The following is a 22479-nucleotide window of genomic DNA, read 5'->3' on the forward strand; positions in this document are numbered from 1 at the left end:
AAGAGTCACCTCTGCTTCCGAGGATACGTTTATCCAAGTCACCAGCCTCAGAAATCGCAGGTCCACAGCAGCTCAGATTAGAGACCAGGTCAAAGCCACACAGAATTCAAGCAGCAGACACATCTCTACAACAACTGATAAGAGGAGACTTTGTGCAGCAGGCCTTCATGGTAAAATAGCTGCTAGGAAACCACTGCTAAGGACAGGCAACAAGCAGAAGAGACTTGTTTGGGCTAAAGAACACAAGGAATGGACATTAGACCAGTGGAAATCTGTGCTTTGGTCTGATGAGTCCAAATGTGAGATCTTTGGTTCCAACCACCGTGTCTTTGTGTGAGGCAGAAAAAGTGAACGGATGGACTCTACATGCCTGATTCCCACCGTGAAGCATGGAGGAGGTGTGACGGTGTGGGGGTGCTTTGCTGGTGACACTGTTGGGGATTTTTTCAAAATTGAAGGCATACTGAACCAGCATGGCTACCACAGCATCTTGCAGCGGCATGCTATTCCATCCGGTTTGCGTTTAGTTGGACCATCATTTATATTTCAACAGGACAATGACCCCAAACATACCTCAAGGCTGTGTAAGGGCTATTTGACCAAGAAGGAGAGTGATGGGGTGCTACGCCAGACGACCTGGCCTCCACAGTCACCAGACCTGAACCCAATCGAGATGGTTTGGGGTGAGCAGGACCGCAGAGTGAAGGCAAAAGGGCCAACAAGTGCTAAGCATCTCTGGGAACTCCCTCAAGATTGTTGGAAGACCATTCCCGGCGACTACCTCTTGAAGCTCATCAAGAGAATGCCGGGGTGTGCAAAGCAGTCATCAAAGCAAAAGGTGGCTACTTTGAAGAAGTATAAGACATTATAAGAATATAAGACATAATTTCAGTTTCACACTTTTTTGATAAGTATATAATTCCACATGTGTTAATTCATAGTTTTGATGCCTTCAGTGTGAATGTACAATTTTCATAGTCATGGAAATACAGAACAATCTTTCAATGAGAAGGCGTGTCCAAACTTTTGGTCTGTACTGTATTCTGTAACTGACACTATCAGGACTCTAGTGCTACCTTATCTGAAAGATGTATAGAATAGATGTAAGTATGCTGAATTAGTGGCTATAAAAAATTTTATGACACGATTTAAGAACATTTTACTAAAAAATTCAGAATGTTGCAAGGTCTCAAAGCAAAAAAGTCTATTTGGCCTCCCCACCCACCCAGTGATTGACAGCTTGTCATATAGGAGTGTATATACAAGAAAAACTGTCAATCACTCTGTGGGTGGGAGATGTAATAAAATTGGCTTTCTTGGTGAATCGAATCCTGATAGCATTTAAAAACTTCATGCCTAAAAATACTAAAATCACACAATTAAAAAAAGCAAAGTGGTTTGCTAGTATAAATTGTCACACTAATTGCTGAAAAAAATAGATTAAAACTAAACATATAAAAACAAATATAATAGTTACTTGTGAGTGACTTGAAGAGATGGGGAATGACTGGTTTCAATCACCCCATCAGCCACCATTACATCATCTTCATTTGGGGTTGTGAAAGTGTCTTCATCCTCTTCCTCTTCATCCTCGTTCTCTTCTTCCTCTTCAGACATGTAATGTCTTTTGGTTCGGGAAGCCTGCACATTATCCTCATCATCCAAACTTATATCATAAATCTCTCCTTCAAACTCAACAGCCAAAGAACGTGCTTGACGCGTGTGAACAAAACGAGGGTTGAATTCTGTAGGGTGCAACATTTTAAAAAAATAAATTTAATTTTTTCATGTGCAATATGTGTTTGACAGAAGCAGCAATTAACATAGTGTATGTATATATATATATATATATATATATATGTATATATATATATATATATATATATATATATATATATATATATATATATATATATATATATATATATATATATATATATAAAGATCTTATCATACATTTAATAGCAGTTTTTTTAACATGTTGCCCCCACCATTAAAATAAAGGTAGGCTAAGAAGAATAGGTGCATTCCTACGACACTAAGTGAGAGTTTGAGAATTAAATACCCAAAGGTAAAGAGAAAAAAAAAGTATTGTTAAGGCTAGGTCCCATAAAACTCATCTGTCCAATTATAATTGCAACTTTTTATCCCTTGTTGTAGATTGAAGACCAAGTTAGGCTATGTTCACACTTGAGTACGGTGGCGGACTTCTCCTTGAAGCTCCGCCCACTTCTGCATTTCTGTTTAATTCCACCTACTTCTGCATGCGTCCTGCGTACCTATCTTTAACACTGGGTACGCAAGACATGCGGATGTATGTGGAGGCGTCGTTTTGATGCACCCACCGACCGCAACAAGTTGCCTTCCTATGCGGTACGGCGAGCGCGTCAAAACAATACCTCTGCATACATCCGCATGTCCTGCATACCCAGTGTTAAAGATATGTATGCAGGACGCATGCAGAAGTAGGCGGACCTAAATGGAAGAAGTGCGGAAGTGGGCGGAGCTTCAGGGAGAAGTCCGCCACCGTACTCAAGTGTGAACGTAGCCTTAAAGGGGTTGTCTGGCCTTGGGATACAAATCTGCAGTCATTCCATGGGACTGCAGACTTGTGAATCTTCACCACGTGCTCGATGTGCGCTGCCAGGGTTCTCCAGTGCTGGGAGCAGGCGGTCACGATGTGCGTACATGCGGTCACGTGCCGATTAGACATGTCCAATACACCAACACTGAGCAAGGCCGCACACGTCTAGTCAGCACATGACCGCATGAATGTCACATACTTGCGGTCACACTCCTGCCGCTTCCGACGCCGGCACTAGAGAATTCTAGTGAGGATTCAAAACTCTGCAGTTACATAGAGCGACTGAAAAATTGTATCGCAAGACCAGACTACCCCTTTAAATACTGTCCAGAGCAGGAGCTTTCATAAGGAAAGGTACAAATACGAGCAAAATGATTGTACACTTCCCATTGTCTGAAATGTTCTTACTGAGAAAAATCAGAGGTGACCCTAGAAGAAAAAAAGCTTGAAGTGCAGAATGGAAATGTTACCAATAGTTGTCAACCAATATCTAACCACACGTCCACTAGAGAGGTCTGTGCTGCTGCCATAAAGGAAAGATATCATACAGGTTACCCAATAAGTGCGTCAGCAGTGCTTTTCCTTTATGGCATATAGGAAGGAGATATTAAATGTATAGATCTTACAATGTGATAAAACAAATTTCCTTTTTTCTTGCCTTTGTTTCATTACTTTTAAGAGGATGGTATTGAGCAATTTATTCTATTTTTTGTGATCTGCCTGAAATATTTACAATTTTGCAAAATAAAAAAAAGAAATAAGAACAACATTTATGTCTTTTAGCTTTTAGTGAAGCAAAATGGTTTTTCTCTAGGATATTACCAACTCTATACAATCCAGCTGTATACTTTCTAACCCAGAACATCTGCTGCCCTTTCATTTAGCAGATTGACCTTTCTCTCCTTCAGTGCCCTTTTCATCACAAGGGGCAATAATACTAATTGCAAAATAGCCTCAATAAAACACAGGTACAGTGATTTATGGTATTGGCTATAAAAATAAGACAAACATTGCATCAGTGAAAGTCTAATTTTCATGTAACCCATAAGTAAAATCTTTGTTTTCAAAGCAACCTTTATAGATACGGCTGCTAAAAGCTACCCACTGTTAGTAATACGTTCTGCTACCTATAACTCCTTAGACATCAATTATAATGGTCAACGGGTTTTTTTTTTTGCCATTTTCTAAAAAATCCACTAGGGGCCACTACTGCTTAGCAGATTCTGGCGTTTGGCTTATCCCTTCATTAATTCCAGATTTAATTAACTTAAGTCACAGACTTTAGCGGAGTGGCGATTATGGAATTTCAGGGACTTTAAGATCAATTAGAGTATTATGCAACAAAACTCTGCAGCTTTAAAACATTTTTTTTAACAGGATTTATGGAAAAATAAACTTTTAGGATTTGGTATTAAAATAAGACTAAGAAAATACAAATAATTTCACGCTCCTACATCTGAAAAAATAGTTTAAAACCAAAAGAAGTTCTGGCCGGGAATCTCGATTTTACAGAAAAGTGTTCATTTACATGTGAATTAATAGTCAATGGGCTGTCGTAGACCTTCAGCTATAGGGCAGGTGAGGGAATTTAGGGCCCAAGTCATTATTACATTTTCTCGTATGTTTTATCTAGTTTTTCCAGTTTTTAAAGGACTTTTTTGTGCCCACATTTTTCTTTTAAGGTGCACCTATTTTGCAGCCCATTTACTACTTGTTTATTTGCCATTGTGGGCATGTTTTTTTTTTTTTTTTTTAATCCAGGAGGATCACAGCAGATTCAACTGTGTAAAAATGTCAAACATTTTGCTCAAGTGTACTACAGTACAGTATTCCCTAGGAGTGATGCTTTTGTACGCCACAATTTTATGTGAAATGTTAGGGTTCCGTGCAACATTTGAATGGACCGAGTGACTATTTTTTGCTCTATAAAAGGCACAAAAAAGGTAAAAACACTGAAAAAAAAAAATGATTACATGTGATCAATTGAAGAGTCCAACATGCACCATTTTTAAGAATTTGATGCTAAAAAAAAATTGACAAAAAAAATCTGAAAATGATGAATTGGGCTACAGTGTTTTCGGTGCCGGACCATAACAGTTTGTCATTTTTGAAAATTTGAAATTTTAATAGAACGCGTCCAACCTGGTTGGCCATCGCAAGCTCTAAACTTCTTTAGCGGCGGCTGCACAAAATGCTGGTCAAGGATGGCCAGTAGCGATGAGCTGAGATAAGGCTTTATCTGAGCATGCTCGTGTGCTAATAGAGTGTGTGTGGAGTGCTTGAAAAATATGTCAGTTTTCCCGCAGCTGCATGTCTAGTGGCTTTTGGACACCCGCAACACATGCTGTTTGTTAAGAAATTCCTGCATGTGTTGCAGCTGTGGAACAGCTGCGAGAAATGCAGGCATGACGACTCGACGATAGTATTCGAGTACGCCCAAGACATTCGGTTAGTACATGAGCAACCACCTCATCTCAGCACACTTGCTCATCACTAATGGCCAGTTGTCATCTTAACTTGCTTATTTCAAAGCAATCTTGTTAATTATGTAGCAGTATACGCAGAAGAAATGTTTCAGAAAGCTCCGAATCTGAAAATAAGGTCTAGTCATCCAAATGGGGTTGTCTTGATTGCAAACACATGTACTTCTGCAATTCGCATTAAGAAAAATTGAACAGTAGCGCTACGTAGCCTCCATGAGCTCTTGGTGGAGTTTTTGATGCTGCTGAATTTCTGAACCTATATAAATTAGGTCACGTTTCTGTGCGCATTTGTTCAACATTTTTTATTGTATTTTTGACTCTGCGGTATTTGTCTGTTCGTTTTGTCATGCTTTAAATAAAGCTGCTTTGTTTTTGATACTTCCTGGTATTCAGCTTTGACAAAACTTTATTGCTATACTAAGGAGTGCATTATGAATTTTTGATGCGTTTCCCCAGCAGAAATGCAATTAAAATGCATATGTTCTTTTTACTTGTGGAATTTACACACCCAATGTAAGTCTATGGGGGAATTCCACACAGAAAACTCAGCGTACCCACAAGAGAAGTTGACACGCCTGACACATGAACCGTATGGGAGTTTATGTTGCAATAAACAGAAGCACAGCAAGCAGGAGACTTCTATAAATCCCATCTACTTTGCTGGAACTGTAAGACGATGTGCTTTTGATGTAGGAAAAATAAGCAGCATCAAAAACTCACCAAAAAGTTCATTGTGGGAACGTAGCCTGACAAATGTCTGCAACAAATCTTCTGCATGTGAATATACCCCAAATATAAGTTTGCATCAAGTTTGACAAAGATTTTAAAGGGGATTAGCTTTAAAATCCACATAAAAATATATAAATAATAATGCGAGTATTCAACCTATTGATTTCAATATTAAATCCACATTGCAGTGTTCATACAAGTTTATCTGCAGGTTTTTTTCCAACAACATTTTTGTCACTAAAGAAAATAAATGACATGTCATGTATTTGATGTGGATCATGGAATCTTCTCCAACCTTTCGTGGAAAAAAGCAAACTTCAAAAACTGCATCAGATCTGAAAATCTTGTCAAAAAACAGCATACATTCTGGAAGTGGATTTACAGGTCGTTGTGGACATGTGCATGGTGCAGGTCAGCAGATGATCAGGCAGAGTAATATCGTCAGCTACTGTTCAATATGGTTACATGTTAAAGGGGATGTCTAAGTTTGAGGTTCAAGTCTACAGTTACGCTTTGTGACTGCAGACTTGAAAATCCTCACAGGATGCGCGCTCAGGATTCTCCAGCGCCGGGAGCGGTCGGTCATGTGACTGCAGGTATGCAATTTGCATAGATCCAGCCACATTCTGATTAGACGTGTCCAGCCTCGCTTAATACGCTTGCATTGTACTGAGCAATGCCTGATGCCGTGCCCATCTATTTGGCACATGATCCCATGTATGTAAATCGCATCCTTGCAGTCACATGCCTACTCACTCTCGGTGCCGGAGATTCATGATAGCACGCACAGCGTGAAGATTTACAAAGACTTGAACCCCAAGCCTGGAGAACCCCTCTTTATAAGGCCCACCAAGGACAACATCTGCAAGGAGTTTGTATTTTCTCCCCGTGTTTGCTTGGGTTTCTTCTGGACATTCCGGTTTTCTCCCACATTTCAAAAACATACTGTTAGGGAATTTAGATTGTGAGCCCCATCGTGGACAGTGATAACGTGTGCAAACTGTAAAACGCTGCGGAATATGTAAGCGCTATATAAAAATAAAGATTATTTTATTTAGAAGGCATCAATAAAATACTACTCTAAGTGGATCCTACTTTAATAGAGATTTGGATGGGATTATTGACTTGAGAAGTCACCTGGTTACTTACTTTTGGAGTTAGAAGCTCTCAAGAAAATCCTTTGTTTCTTTCTCTGGTTTTTACCTGTCCTATAATCCGTATCTGGACAGATACAGTCTTTGTGTTTGCTTCCATAGCCCCTTGAATTTATGCTTCGTGTTCTCTTCCTTAGTGATAAAACATCTGTGGATCCTTTACACTTATGAATTCGCAGTTTTCCAGACATATCTTCTATACACTGCCACTTCTGAGAAGAAACAACAGATGTAGGAAATACAGTTAGCAGATATGGTCAATGGGCAGTGTTACCACTCCACCCATACATCTGATAGTCCCCTGTCCATGGTTGGACGTGCGGGAACACTGCAGGCAGCGAGACGGAATACTGGCTCTCCAACTACTTCTATAGGAGTGTATTGAAAATAAACTATTTATTCGAGAACTGTCTGACCCAAAATCCATAAGGAAAAATTAACTTGAAGCACTTAAAGAGGACCTTCACAAAATACTTCATGTTGAGCAGCTGGGAATTCAGTGCAGCGGCGGCAGCAGCACAGCTTCAGAACGCTATTAACATACAGATTAACCCCATATCTGCAGGTTAATAGTGTTTTTTCACATGACAGGTTCCTGTTAATAAGCCATTCTCAGATTATCTGTACTGCCCCTGTGTACTTAAACATGCATGGCTTAATCTTTGAGACAAGCATATGCTACTGGCAGGATCAACCCCAACATGATGGGCAGCATTGAGGCCAGGAGAGAAATAAAAATTAAAAGAGAAATAGAATATATATTTTATTATACACACACAGAGCTATAAGCAAAAATGAACGTCAACACCAGGATCACATCACTGTATGGTATGTAATGATAGACATACTTTCTTCACTTCTACTACTTTCCTAAATAGATGTGAAAGTGTGAGAGTGGGAATCTCAGTTTACTATACACCAGACCAGATGAAGGGTCTTTTCAGCTTTGGGATCGTGTTACTGCCTTCAGATCAAGTGTCGGCCAGCTATGATATATTTATGCACAATGTTTAGGACAGGAACAGTCAACTCAACAGCTGATACATTTACGTGATGGACACTGTAACTTGCCCAGCATTTAGTCTGCAGTGAATCTGTTGCTAGTGGCATTTTATTATACTATTTTGCAAGAGATTGATGGCAGCTGAAGAAAAAGAAAAACACAAGCTTTCTGGAAGCTGTGTAATTAAATCTATGCGGTTCTTAAAAATGTACAGCATCAAGTAAATGGATGTCTAGTCTAAAGTCGGCGAGAATGACTCAGCTGGGGATGTTCATGCCTCATCTGTATCTGCACCTCCGAGTGGGTTTACGTGGTAGTAAACAGGAAGTGGGCCATCTTATCTAAACTTAGCCTGGCTTCTGGAATGACGCAGATTAAGTTTGTGTATAATAGTTTGTTACAGGAAATAGAAATATTCGGAATACAAGCTGCCCAGGATGGGGAAAATAAAATTCATCTTTTTAAGGAGTTCAGGTAACGGTAACACATTATAAAACACACCATCAATAGAACAGCTGTCAGAACCATAAGTGACATTTCATTTTAAGACACTTGGAAATTTTTTTAAAAAGTTTTTTTTTTTTTTTTTTACTAGAAACACAAGTATATTGCACACTGTTTGGAGTCGTTCATCATTTCTCCTCAGCGTTTTACTAAATATGCACTTCCCATGAAATAATTAATATTTGACCTGAATAGTTAAGAATATATAACTGAGCATTAAAATCCCCACTGTTCAACCAGTGCCGGTAGTGTAAGAGACATACCCAACTCATGATGCCTAGTTATCAATTTATTCATACATTTCTAGTAGGAATAACAGAGGAACAGCACAGGGAACAAAAGATGCTCCAGAATTGTGATTTTATAGGGAATAAATTTTTTTACTAGATTAGACCTATCTAGCAGAAGCCATAATGACATTCTATTTGTTTCATACGGATTGCTCATACTTGTAATTATTTTAGTAAATATTTTAATATAGGTTGTTATTTGTCAGGGCTTCATCACTATGTATTCAGGTCTTCCATTTTAACATCCCCAGTTTTGTGAGTGAAATTGCTTTAAAATGGATTCTTAATGTTGCAAAAAAAAAAAAAAAAAACCCCTCCAACCCCAAAACAAAAAAAACACATTTAGCAATATTGGGCACTGCGATTGTTACACATCAATTTTCAGTGATCTGTCTGTTGCTCCTTTGCCACAGTTCATCCCCCCCACAATGTTTGAGTGCTGAATAATTATGCTGAAAGCTGAAGCATGCAACAGGAACTGTTAGGTCGGGGTCACCCTTGTGTGTGCAATGCGAGAAACTCACACGAGTCTCTCGCATCAATACCTGGCACTGCCGCCAGCACTCGGGACCGGAGCGTTCTGCTGCATAGAAATACATGCAGCTGAACGAGTGGTCCCGAGTGCCAGGTATTGATCTGAGAGACTCGCACAAGTTTCTCGCATTGCACACACAAGTGTGACCCCGGCCTTAAACTTCCTGTAGCGCTGGTAATAGAACAGACATTGGATCCAGAATCTCTGGACGGTGCAGGTTCTGCCCAGCCACGAAGATTAGTGTGTGCTGTCCAGCCGGAGTTATCAGCTCCCTGCTCCACCTAATTGGAGAGCACCACTCCCTACTTAAGCTTTCAGTTTACTGATGAAAGTTACCCGATATAATCTTGTACTTCTCTGGTTCAGTCCTTTAGTTCAGCTCTAGTATAGTGTGTTTTTTTCCGGTTTTTGACCTTGGCTTCTTTATTGACTATTCTTGCATCTTTGAATTTTGTACTGTTTGTCCCCATGGTTCTGATGCAGCTACCTGACCACCCCTGCCAGCCTGCAACACCGTAGAGCAGCTTATTCCATGGCCACAGCCCAGGGGCCCCTGTTTAAGTTCAGATCCTTGTTCAGGGGTTAGAAGATGAAGACCAGGCCAACCACTGGGATTTGGTAAGTAGAGTGGCTTGCACTAAGCCTGTCTGTGGCAGCCATTTTAGAGTTGCCAGGAGACCATTAAAAAGAGCCATGTTACATATATGATGTCACAAAAGAGCTATATTAGGAAGAAAGAAGTATACTACTAACTTTACTGTGTCTGGAAAACCTTTTTCTGAACAGTGGGAACCTAATATTCTCATTCTTTAGTTGCTAGTTTCAGTACAGAGTTGAAAAATACATTGTGGGCAGCACGGTGGCTTAGTGGATAGCACTGCAGCCTTGCAGCACTGGGGTCTGGGGTTCAAATCCCACCAAGGACAAAATCTGCAAGGAGTTTGTATGTTCTCTCCATGTTTGTTTCCTCCGGGAACTCCGGTTTCCTCCCACATTGCAAAGACACACTGATAGGGAATTTAGATTGTATGCCCCATCGGGAACAGTGATGATAATGTGTGCAACCTGTAAAGCGCTGCGGAATAGGTTAGCGCTATAAAAAAAATTAAGATTATTAATGTTTTTACACAGCAGATGGGGTAGTCCAGGTACAGTATAGCGCAAAACTTGATGCAGATGTAATTCTCAATCCCTTTACAGCCAATCTATTAAATTGATTCCCTTCTAGGCTAGTTTGTTCCTTCCACTACTTGGCTTATTTTCCTACCAAAGGCATAATCATAGTTTTATAGAATAGCATCTCAATATTGTAAAAGCATAGTAAAAAGGACCAACTGTCCCAGAACTAATGAAAATCATCCACACATACATCCCAACAGTCACTTCACATACAGTTGCTAGCGAAAGTATTCACCCCTTGGTTTTTTCCTATTTTGTTACAAAAATATTTAAACATTGTAATGTAATTCAATTCGTGTGTGATGCATCAGCACCAAATAGTCTAAGTTGTTGAAGTGAGAAAAATATAGGCATAAAATGTATGGGATCAAATAAAAATTGGCATGTGCTTATGTATTTACCCTTATGTGATGAAGCCCCTAAAAAAGTTTTGGTGCAAGCAATTACCTTCATAAGTCACATGTGTGAAATCTAAATGTCACACGGTCTGTCAGTATATACACACCTTTTCTGAAAGGCCACAGTGGCTGCAACACCATTAGGCAAGAGGCACCATTAACCAACCAACACCGTGAAGACCACAGAGATCTCCAAGCAAGTCAGTACATGTCAGGGTTGGGTTCTAAAAAAAATATCCCAATCTCTAATGATCCTCAGATCACCATCAAATCCATCATCATCATCAAATGGAAATAACATGGTACCAGAACAAGCCTGCCAAGAGAGCTGCCAACCAAAACACTCAGTCAGGACTAGGAGGGCATTAATCAGAGAAGCAGCAGAGAGACTAAAGGTAGCCCTAAAGGAGCTGCAGAGTTCCCAAGCAGAGACTGGAGTATATGTCCATACGACCACAATAAGCCGCACACTCCATTGAGGTGGCCTTTATGGAAGAGTTGGTAGAAAAAAAGCCTTTACTTACACAAAAAAATTGTAACGCTCATTTGGAGTTTGCCAAAAGACATGTGGGAGACTCCCCAAATGTATGGGGAAAGGTGCTGTGGTCAGAGGAGACCAAAATTGAACTTTTTGGCCACCAAGGTAAACACCATGTCTGGCACCAAACCAACACAGCTCATCACCCCAAGGCCACCACCCACAGTAAAACATGGTGGTGGCAGCATCATGCTGTGGGGATGTTATTCGGATGCAGGGACAGAGAAAATGGTCCGAGTCAAAGGGAAGATGGATGGTGCAAAATACAGGTTTCTGTTTTGTTTTTTTTAGCAAAACCTGTTCAGTCTATTAGTGATTTGAGACTGGGGTGAAGGTTATATCAATGTGCATTTTTTCTACTAGGCAGCCAACCCCTGCAATGTTTGGAGGGTGGGGCTGGTTGTTTTTATCAAGTAGTTTGCACTTGTGCCGCTCCTAGCCTTTATCAGTGGAGGCCTGCTGCATCCTGCTAAGTGTGCATTTGTCATCAGACAGGGTTTTGGGAAGGCCGTATCTTATTGTATGTATTTTTTCTGAGTTTTTTCTATGTTAGCTGTTTTAAGACAATTGCCCAGAGCATACTGCTAAAGCAACACTCAAGTGGTTTGAGGGGAAATGTGTAAATGTTTTGGAGTGGCCTTTTCAAAGCTCAGACCTTAATCCAATTGAGAATCTGATCAGACTTGAAGATTTCTGTTCAACAGAGCTGGAGCAATTTTGCCTTGAGAAATGGGCAAAAATGCCAGTGGCAAGATGTGGAAAGCTCAAAGACTTATCCAAAGAGACTTGCAGCTGTAATTGCTGCAAAAGGAGGATCTACAAAGTACTGACTATAGGGGGGTGAATACATATGCACCTGCCAATTTTTAGTTATTTGATCCCATATATTTAATTTATGCCTACATTTTTCTCACTTCACCAACTTAGATGATTCAGTACTGATGCATCACACACAAATTGGATTGCAAAAATATTTAAAGACGGATTTTTATCTATTTTGTTACATTAAAACCTAAGAGGGAGGGGTAGGGAATACTTTTGCAAGCACTGTACAGTCTTACCCAAAATGCTAAGATTTATTTGTATTGTACCACAGCAGAACCAAATTTTGGCATAACCAGTCATACTTTTTACACTTTGATGCCCTATTTAATCTTATGAAACTTATTCTGACCATCCATTTTTAAATCTTAAAGGTGCAAAGTCCAGCTAAAACACAGGTCTTTAATACTGAAAATACATATCCTTGGACCATAGAAGGTACAAGTAGTAACAGGAGTTCCGGTTTGTCTCTTCCACCATTTTTATACCCTTTATGCAGTAGCTGGAATAGAGAGAGTGAGCGAATTGATCAGAAACAGCTTCTCCCTTGCGGGATGAATCACAGTTGTGATAAGACCAAAATATTTGTCTGGTATTTGCCTGCCAGTATCTGCTTCACCATCTGACACCTCCACCTCTCAATCCCAGACATGTGTGGGTTTTCTACAGAATCCGCAGCTGGCCGTAGACTGGAAGTTTAGAAATGTATGGTTGGAAAGATGTTTATTCTATGAGAAAAATCACATGGATGAGCCAAACCAGACTGCAAGAGCTTTTGTCAGAATTACTAGAAAGACCATGCTTCTCTGCAGAATGGAAACTATTCAGACGAGAAGCTTTGTGCAAAATGCAGAAAAACTATGCTGTGTGCCCGGGCAAAGCAGGAAAGTCGTCAGATGCCAGAAATATGGTTTTATTGTGTTGGTAAAAAAAAAATGATTGGCAGAGAGTCATATTGTAAAAGCCTCTGCTACTTTACATAGTCTTAAAATCTATCATTGATGACCTATTAGATCCTTGATTGTCCGATTGTCAACGCTCAAACCAATCAGATCACTGAAGACACTATAGCACAAGGAAATGGCAGAACGCTGCACATTGTATAATGGCTGTGACCGATGCTGCAAGAAGTCTTCCTTTTTCTTGTACTAGAAGGGAAAGAGCTAGCAGCACCATTTGTGGCCATTACACAATGTACGGTGCGGTGTCCCTTCTGGTACATCCCAGGCCCACAGTAAAAAGCCAATGCACACTGGATGTACCATTCAACTTAAAAAGAGGGCACAATCAGTTCAAATTACTAATACTGACCTACAAAGCCATCCATAACCTGTCTCCTCCATATCTCTCTGAACTAATCTCCCGATATCTTCCCTCATGTAATCTCCGGTTCTCCCAAGACCTCCTTCTCTCCTCCACACTTATTCGCTCCTCATCCAATCACCTCCAAGACTTCTCCCGAATATCCCCCATCCTTTGGAATTCTTTTCCCCAACACGTCCGACTATCAACCACATTCGGATCCTTCAGACGGAACCTGAAAACCCATCTCTTCAGGAAAGCCTACAGCCTGCACTGACCCCGCTGCCTCCTCACCACTACTAAAGCTACCGACTCACCAACACCGGAGCTCCTGCAACCCTCAGCCTATTGTCTCCTTCCCCATAATCCTGTAGAATGTAAGCCCGCAAGGGCAGGGTCCTCTCCCCTCTGTATCAGTCTGTAATTGTTAGTTTGCTTACTGTAAGTGATATCTGTAATTTGTATGTAACCCATTTTCATGTACAGCACCATGGATTCAATGGTGCTATATAAATAAATAATAATAATAACCTTTACAATAATAGATCCATCACCTCCCTCCCTCCAATAGTATTGAAACCTTCATGTTATGTAGGGGGCACAACAATTGCCTACAGAACTGACCCAAAGGCAAAAAAGAAAATGTATCCTGGGAAGTTTTGAAGGGGTATTTTGTGTTGCCCAGTCATCATCCTTGATCTGTTAGATCATTGTGTTATTTCTATAGTGCATCTGCCTTTAAGAGAACAGGTCAGAAACTTTTATGCCCCCAAATCATTTCTATGTATTGCCCTTTAAAAGATAATAATGTTGATATTTTATCACCCAAAAGTGATACTCCAGCAGCACACTATCCTTTTTGAAGTTCTGTATATACACGTGTCTGTAAATTAGGCAGTAACGATACACTTACAGCTCCTCAGCCTCACGCTGTATTCTCTGCCTAGCGCCACTCGGCTCTGGTTGATTGACAGGTCACTGGCTCTCATACATGACAAAGTGACAAAGGACTGCAGGGCGAGGCTGAGGAGCTGCAAGTCCATCATGCCCCAATGCCCTTACAGACGCATATGTACAAAACTTAAAAGTGAGATTGCTCAATCATTGAGCTTTGCTTTAGGGTCATAAGATGATCAATTTGCTTATCTTTTAAAGGGCTAGACAGACATTTAAATTCTATGTGAGCGCAGAGGTTTCCTTTTCTGGCAGTATTCATCTTTGGGGAAATCCTACCTGTACAATGCCTATTTTCTGCTGAGTTCATTTATTCTGCATTCAAAAAAAATCTGAATAAGATCATAATGAATAGAACCCAGCAATTCAAGGATTGTTTTTATTTCATTTTTATGCAATTCACTGTGCGGTAAAAGTGATAAGCCAGATTTCTGCTTTAGGAATGTTTGATTACAGCGATACTAGGTTTACATCGTTTACCACACTAAAATGAATATTTTACAAAAAATACTACTAGTCTAATATTCTTAGAGCTGTAACTTTGTAATTTTTCTGCCGACAGAACTGTAGGAGGGCTTGTTTTTTTGTGGGAGTTGACGTTTTCAGTGATACATAAAAAATGGAATAAAAAACAAAATGTCAACAGTATAATTAAAGAGAAAATGTTGGCATTTCAATTTTTTTATGATGTTCACATGGGATAAATGAGACAGTTTTATAGTTTGAGTTGTTCTGAACGCAGAGATGCCATTTATGTGTATTTGTTTTGGTTTATTCTTGTTTTTTAACAAGAGCTGCTTTTTTAGCGGCTAAACAGTTGTGTTCTTTTTTGTGTGTTTTTCATTACATTTCCAGAAATTTGCTGTTTTTTTTTTTCTTTTTACGTTTTAACTTAGTCCCATTTTGAGACTTAAATGTTTTTTTTCCCTTTGATCTCTGGTCTCATACACGTCAATACTTCTTTAGTGCAGTGCATGAGACAGGTCAGTCTTACACCGCTTCAGCCCATTAGACCTGGCTTGTGGGAGAACCTTACAGTCCCGCAGATCCTGATGTCATTCACTACAATTGCAGGGTGCCGATAGGATTAACTATTTGTAGGTCAACCTCCAGCGTGACGCCGGTGCAGTAGACAGTGGAATCTAGAGGGTAAATGGCCTTTATCGATGCTAAAACCAATCGTGATTGATGCAGCATGATGTTAGCTACAAAACACTGCTGACGCCCACTGTACTTTTGCCCGTCGGGGGCGATATTTACTTTTTCCTGAGCTCCACCTTTTTATGGAGCTTATAAGGTCCCTTAATGACAACGGTCGGCAGCTGTTAACCTCATTGTGCAGGTATCTTGTATAATGCACCGGTGCTTATACAGTAAGACTCAGTCAGCAGGTGGAGGGAGCAACAATCCTCAGAGGAAATGGTTTATGAAGAAATTGCTTGGTGTGCACTTTTACAGAGATTAACAACTAATCATTTGTGTGGCAAGTAGGAAATTCTTTCCTGGGAGATTTGGGCTCAGCAATAAGCTTACGATTGGCCATTGGAATGCAATCCTATGTTAATCTGCACAGGAATTTATAAGAACAAGGATAAGTTAGACATATTAATAATGGTATATGTCAGAAAACACAGCAATCTGAAATTAGACGCCTCTGTTAGCAATTCTTTTCAATAAGTAAGCAGCATTCACTCGAGGTAACATTTCCCAATACAGATAGTTCCCAGATCAAAAGAACAAGCGTGAGAAGTCTTATATAGAAAATTATCATCAAGCAAGTTTTAAAGAACAGAAAGAAGTACGGTAATCTAAGGATCATGTCGCAAGATGTTCCGGCACAGGAGCCGCGTTTCATGGGGGTTAAACACTGGTTCACATGGTCCTCTACAGACAAGAGCTGCTTCTGTAATCCAGATGGTTTATTTGCACACTAACACTTAGGCTATGTGCACACGATGCGGATTTACTGCGGATCCGCAGCGGATCTTTCCGTACAGAAATGCTGCAGATCCGCACTGCGATTTACAGTACAATGTAAATCAATGTGAAAAAAAAAAAAAGCTGTGCAGATGGTGCAGAAAAATCCACGCGGAAACACTGCGAATTTAAAACAAGTGCATGTCACTTCTTTTGTGCGGATCTGCAGCATTTCTGCACCTTTCCATTATAGAAATCCGCAGTGGTAAAAACCGCAGAAAATCTGCACAAAATCCGCATCAATTCCGCATAAAAACCGCACAAAATCCGCAGAAAATCTGCACCCCATTCCGCAACGTGTGCACATAGCCTAAATGAGTAGCAAGAAATGTCTTTATTTGTTCATTATTTCTCCATGTTGTTTCTACAGACCTCTACTATTGGAAGAGAAAACCACTAAAACTATAATTTATACTATAAATAATTCGAAAAATGCGGTACGTGTTCAGGACCTATAAAAAAAGTAAATGAGGCTGCATTTTTATAGGTTCCTGAGGAACGGATTGGGCGAACTCTACAGTATCTAGGCTTATGCTATAAATAATTATTTGCATCTGCAACCACAGCCATTGTTTGGCGAGTTTATTCTTTTGCATCTGTTTGTCTTAACGGGCAAGTAATGTGCACTTGACAAGTTGATAAAAACTGTAGTATAGGGTGTAGTATGGCCTCTCCTTGCTTAGCAGTATTTTTTTTCTGACCTTTTTAATTAAGCTTTGCAATGATGATACTTATTATAACTTCTGCAACATTTAATATCTGTACTGCAAACGCAAGTGAAATTAAAGAATTCAACAGTCTGCCAGATGAATGACTTTTCATCAGTTTGTTTAAAGGGAAAAAACACTGAGGTTAGGGTCACATAACCATGCATTCTCTCTTTTGCATAATCGACCTGATTCTCTCGAATCACACTCTGATCAAACTCTAATCAGTGTGATCCCATTTTCTCGGATAAGGAGAAGACTGAGAAGACCAATTCTCCATCCTCTCCATTCTGTTAGTCTGTGGAAATCTGACCACACTCAGATGTCATCCAAATGCAGTCCAATTATTCCCACAGAGTCATTGACTTGCTATCCAAATATGAGGTCAAACTCGAGCATTCAGCAATTTCTTTTTTTCTTGGGTTGGCTCGGTCCAAGGAAAAAATAAGATATGCACAGCTCCATAATAAACATTAGTCCGAGTGCTATCCGATATTTTGTCGGATCGAACTTTGACCAAAAATATGGCCATGTAGAAAATCCCTTAACATGCATATATGGGATTAATCTGCAGGCTAATAGCATTCTAAAGCTGCCCGGCCACTGAACTGAACCTCTGGCTATGGAGTGGAAATGATCTTTAATCCTCCCAGCAGCTTCGGGCTTTCAGTCATAGAAGTGCGATCAGCGCAGCTTCAGTCACCAATTAGTATACATTGATCAGCGGCTGAAACTACGCCCGGCACTGACTGACACCCAGCTCAGCAGGGCATCAGTACAGAACCAGCTATCAGTCAGTGCTGGGGCACAGTTACAACAAGGGTTCGACTCATAGGAAGGTCATTAAGCTAAAATGTATGAAGGAAACCATGAATACTGTGTATGATATATATATATTTTTTTTTTTATTAGTATTTTCTTTTCACACACTCCAACTAACTCAATTGCCATGACTGCCATCAACTAAAGGGAGGGAGAATGAAAAATGTTCTTACCTGGCCAGGCTGTTCACAAGCTGTCTGGTACCGAGCCTGTTGGCACAGCTCCTTTACCCGCTCATATTTTGGCAAATGATTGGACTGGGGAGTAGTTTTGTTTGGTTCCTCTTTCTTTCTGATAAACTTTCTGTTAAGAAATGAGGAAACAAAATATATAAGAGTGATTGAGGGCACTGATATGATCCGGAATACAGCATCAATATCGATGGGCCTATACTGTATCCCTGTATGACTTCGATATTACAACATGTATCGTTCTGTGTGATGGCATACAGGGTGTCGGTATCTGAATATTAAATGGATTCTCCCAATATACAATCATTGTACATATGCCTTATCATTTTGTATGGGCAAAACAAGATCATTAGATAAGTGAAGTGAGGTAATAGGCCAGTTTAAAGAAATGTGTTTTTAGTCCACGCTTAAAACTGTGGCTATTGGGAATTCATCACATTTCTTAGTAGTGCAGTACGGGAGTGAGATTTTTGGATTATTGAGGATTTTAGTCTTTAATTAGCGGAACGGAGGGCACGGGTAGGATGATAGACAGATGATGGAGGAGAAGTAGGGCGGTCCAGAACCGTGGAGCGCTTTGTGGATGAGAGTAATAAGTTTAGCAGATGGGCAACCAGTGCAATGACTGGCACAGGGTAGAGGCATCTTTGTAGCAGTTGAAAAGGAATAGAATTGTGGCTGCTGCATTCAGGACAGATTGGAGAGGGGAGAGTTTAATAAGAATGAGACCGAATAGTAAAGAGTTGCAGTAGTCCATACAAAAGTGAATAAGAGCAACAGTAGGAGTTTTTGCCGAGTCAAAGACAAGAAAAAGTCAAACTCTATAGATGTTTTTGAGGTGAAGATGACGTGAGCGAGCGAGCAATTGGCTGTGGGGAGTGAAGGAAAGTTCTGAGTCAAATGTCACCCCAAGACAGCGAGCATGTTGCTGGGGAATAATGTTAGAGCCATACACAGAAATGGCAATATCGGACATCGGTAGGTGAGTATAGGGAAAAAACACAAGGAGATCAGTTTTTGACAGATTCAGTTTTAGATAGAGGGAGGACATAATGTTAGACAATCACTGGTATTTTGTAGTAAAGCAGGGGCAATGTCAGGAGGCGATGTGTATAATTGGGTGTCAGCATAGAGATGTGCTGAAAACGGAATCTACTGACTGTTTGTCCAATAGAGGCAATGTATAAGGTGAAAAGGAGGAGGCCAAGGACTGATCCTTACGGATCCTTCCCTGATAGTAAGATGAAGAGGAGCCAGCAAAATATACAATGAAGGAGCGGTCAGAGAGGTATGAGAACCAGGAGAGAACAGTGTCCTTGAGGATCGAAGCATAGTGAGTCTATCTCCAGCAGTTCCATAGACAGAAAATGTAACCAATATTATTCAACAGCTCAAGTCCTCCACTGAGAAACAGCCTAAACATGTTTACAGCTCTACAGGTTAAGGGACTACTTTTCTTTTGTTAAATATGCCATAGTAAATGTATAAACGTGTTATGTGGACCGGACACCTTTAAGTACCTTTGTTACTTTCAAATAATTCTTTACATTACTATTTGTACGATTGCCAGCTTAATATGTGGTTTACGCATAGCTGGAATGAGATATGCAGGCCTATAGCTCCTACGATGCACAGACCGCAAAGAAAAATGAGGATGGATGCTACAGACTGACCTTGTGCCAAATGTACTATTACTCCATGACATGTTTATATTTCTCAGACATGTTAGATGAATTCAGTCATTGCAGAAAAAAATAAATACATTCTTACCCTCTTTCCACTAGGAATGTATCTCTCCAGATCTTGGGTTTTTTACTTGTCCGAAGTCTGAAAATAAAGACAGGATAGTAGAAATAAGAACAAGTTGTCCATAATGTCTATAGACTGTATGTAGCATAAAAATGAAAGGTTTAAAAAAACAAAACAAAAAACAGAACACATGACATTTGAACGGGTCTACAAGAAAAGAACGGTCCCTGGGCAGGGGGGCCAAGAGCTGTCCCTGGGCAGGGGGGCCAAGAGAGCTGTCCCTGGGCAGGGGGGCCAAGAGAGCTGTCCCTGGGCAGGGGGGCTAACAGCTTTAACCGCTACACCAGTATTAAAAATAGAAAAATGTATGACCCGGCGATGGAGAATCCGCTGTACCTTCAGAGGTCTTGTATTATAAAGGCCTTAACCATGATTAAGGCCATGTCAAAGGCCGAAACATGTTGGTTCTAGATGACCACTGGCTGATCTGACTGCATTAATTATGCCCTTTTATATTTTTTAACTATTCTTCAATAAAACTGAAGTTTTATAATACAAGACCTCGGAAGGTGCAGTGGATTCTTCATCCCCGGGTCATACACATTTTTCTGGATTTCGTTGCTGTGGCTGCCGAGCCACGACCCTGGCTGACAGACGGACTCCTGGAGTGAGATGAGGATGGTGAGCTCACTGAAAATTTTCTCTTTTAGTATTAAAAATAGCACTTAGTAATCTGGGACTCTCCTACAGGTTTTACATTAGGGCCCAGAAGTCACACCTCTGACCAAATTTTTTGGATGCCTTTATCTAATTTGTTTAACCTAATGAGCTACTAATTATAGAGACACATTAAACATAATGTATAAGAAACACCTGCCTGTTTCCTGGTCTCTCTATATCCATCAAGTTAAGGACAGACTTCCCATCCATGTCAGGAGGAGTGTCCAATCCTGCAATATCCAGAATAGTGGGGGCAATATCCAAGTTCAGGACAATGTGAGGAACACTGCAAAATAGAAAGACAATAAAGTCATCTATAAATTGTTCAATAGCCAGGATGATAATACAGCCAAATCTTGATAACACTTTATATTACAAGGTATATAATTAAAATAATATTATAAGTACAGATCTATGGTCATTCTATAAAATTTCCTCGACCTATAAGGAGAAGATGTATTACAAATGGTCTAGCAGTGTGGAGTCATTGTATAAGTTAACAAGGTCAAGAGTGGAATAAGAATGGAAACGGGGGGCAATAACTTGTGTACTTCTATACCCTATGTTGAAGGAAAGCATATAATTTAAAAAAAAAACCCGAGACAAAGGATCTAGAAGGTGGCACACAATGGACATTTTACTTTGGGCAGTTCTCAATACAGGTGGCCACTTCAAAATTGAGTAATAAAGGAAGATTTCAACCAAAACTATCATCTTTGAGTGGAATTTAACATAGAATCATATTACTTAACTTACAATAGACTTTCACTGTTTGGAAAGAAATTGCAGTTTAACATTTTTGACCAATAGCTGCTAGTACACGAACGATCCTCCTTTCCAGAAAGATTGATCGTTTGGCCAGTGTCATTTAAAATATATGACCACATTGAAAGAGTGGAACAGTTAATATGAACTAAAATGGGTACAGCTGCCTCAGCAAAATGATCGGTCACCAGATGATTGTTTGTTCAGCAGTTGTTCAACCATCAACCTCCTCCTATTTAATATGTATGGTCCCCGTAAAATGGTTGTGGCTGGCCTACAAATACAGCAATGTAAAAAATTTAAGGCAGCACAGCCCCTCTTATATTAGAAGTATTTGTAGATGTTCACATACTGAATTAGTTTCCAAGACAGCAAATTATACACAATTAGTAATGTTTTGTCTCATTCAGAGACTGAAAAACAAACAAACAGAGCAATCAGTAAACTGATCATTAGGACCATGTGTTGGCCACTGAGAGTTTGGTTACAATCAATTGCTACGTCTCTGGAACACATCCATAGTTATTTATCTAGACCCCATTGATATAATATATATCCCTCCTATGGTATACAGCTATGTCTGTCGAGAGCACACTGCCGACCCCCAGGGCTCGATAGTTATACTTGCTGCATTTCACCAAGTTAAAAAAAAAAAAATCAAAATAAAATTAATTTCTTTGTCTACACAAATTAATTAAGTAGTTTGACGCTGATGAAGTCTAGGACTGGGTGTCTGAAGGAGACAGCCATTTATCTGAAAATATGATATATTAGCTGTAAACCAGAAAAAAAAACAAAAAAAAAAAACCTACATTGATCTTGGCTCCACGTTTGGACCACGAATAAAGAAAGGGACTCGAATGTCAAAGTCGTATGGCATGGACTTTCCTTTAACAAGACCAAACTGTCCTATGTGGTAGCCATGGTCAGCCGTGTAAATTATATAAGTGTTGTCAAGTTCTCCAGTTTCAACCAGCATATTATACAGCTAAAAAGAAAAAAGGATCATCAGATGTTACATCAAGAACCCAAACTAATACTAATTTTATTTCTATAGTGGCAACATATTGTGC

General features: G+C 39.9%; 1 protein-coding gene across 4 annotated transcripts in view; it reads right to left on the bottom strand.

Moving 5' to 3' along the window:
* Positions 1 to 22479, bottom strand: part of SULF1 (sulfatase 1) — a 189381-nt gene that overhangs the window by 27048 nt on the left and 139854 nt on the right. For all 4 annotated transcript variants that reach the window (XM_077270635.1, XM_077270633.1, XM_077270637.1 and 1 more), the window contains 6 exons: positions 22219 to 22394; positions 20799 to 20927; positions 19943 to 19999; positions 18155 to 18284; positions 6946 to 7162; positions 1478 to 1745 (listed from right to left, as the gene is read on the bottom strand). In XM_077270635.1, coding sequence (XP_077126750.1) covers positions 1478 to 1745; positions 6946 to 7162; positions 18155 to 18284; positions 19943 to 19999; positions 20799 to 20927; positions 22219 to 22394 — 977 coding nt within the window. The remainder of the gene's footprint in view (positions 1 to 1477; positions 1746 to 6945; positions 7163 to 18154; positions 18285 to 19942; positions 20000 to 20798; positions 20928 to 22218; positions 22395 to 22479) is intronic.

This window comes from Ranitomeya variabilis, chromosome 6 (genome assembly GCF_051348905.1).
Source record: "Ranitomeya variabilis isolate aRanVar5 chromosome 6, aRanVar5.hap1, whole genome shotgun sequence".
Taxonomy (NCBI): Eukaryota; Metazoa; Chordata; class Amphibia; order Anura; family Dendrobatidae; genus Ranitomeya; species Ranitomeya variabilis.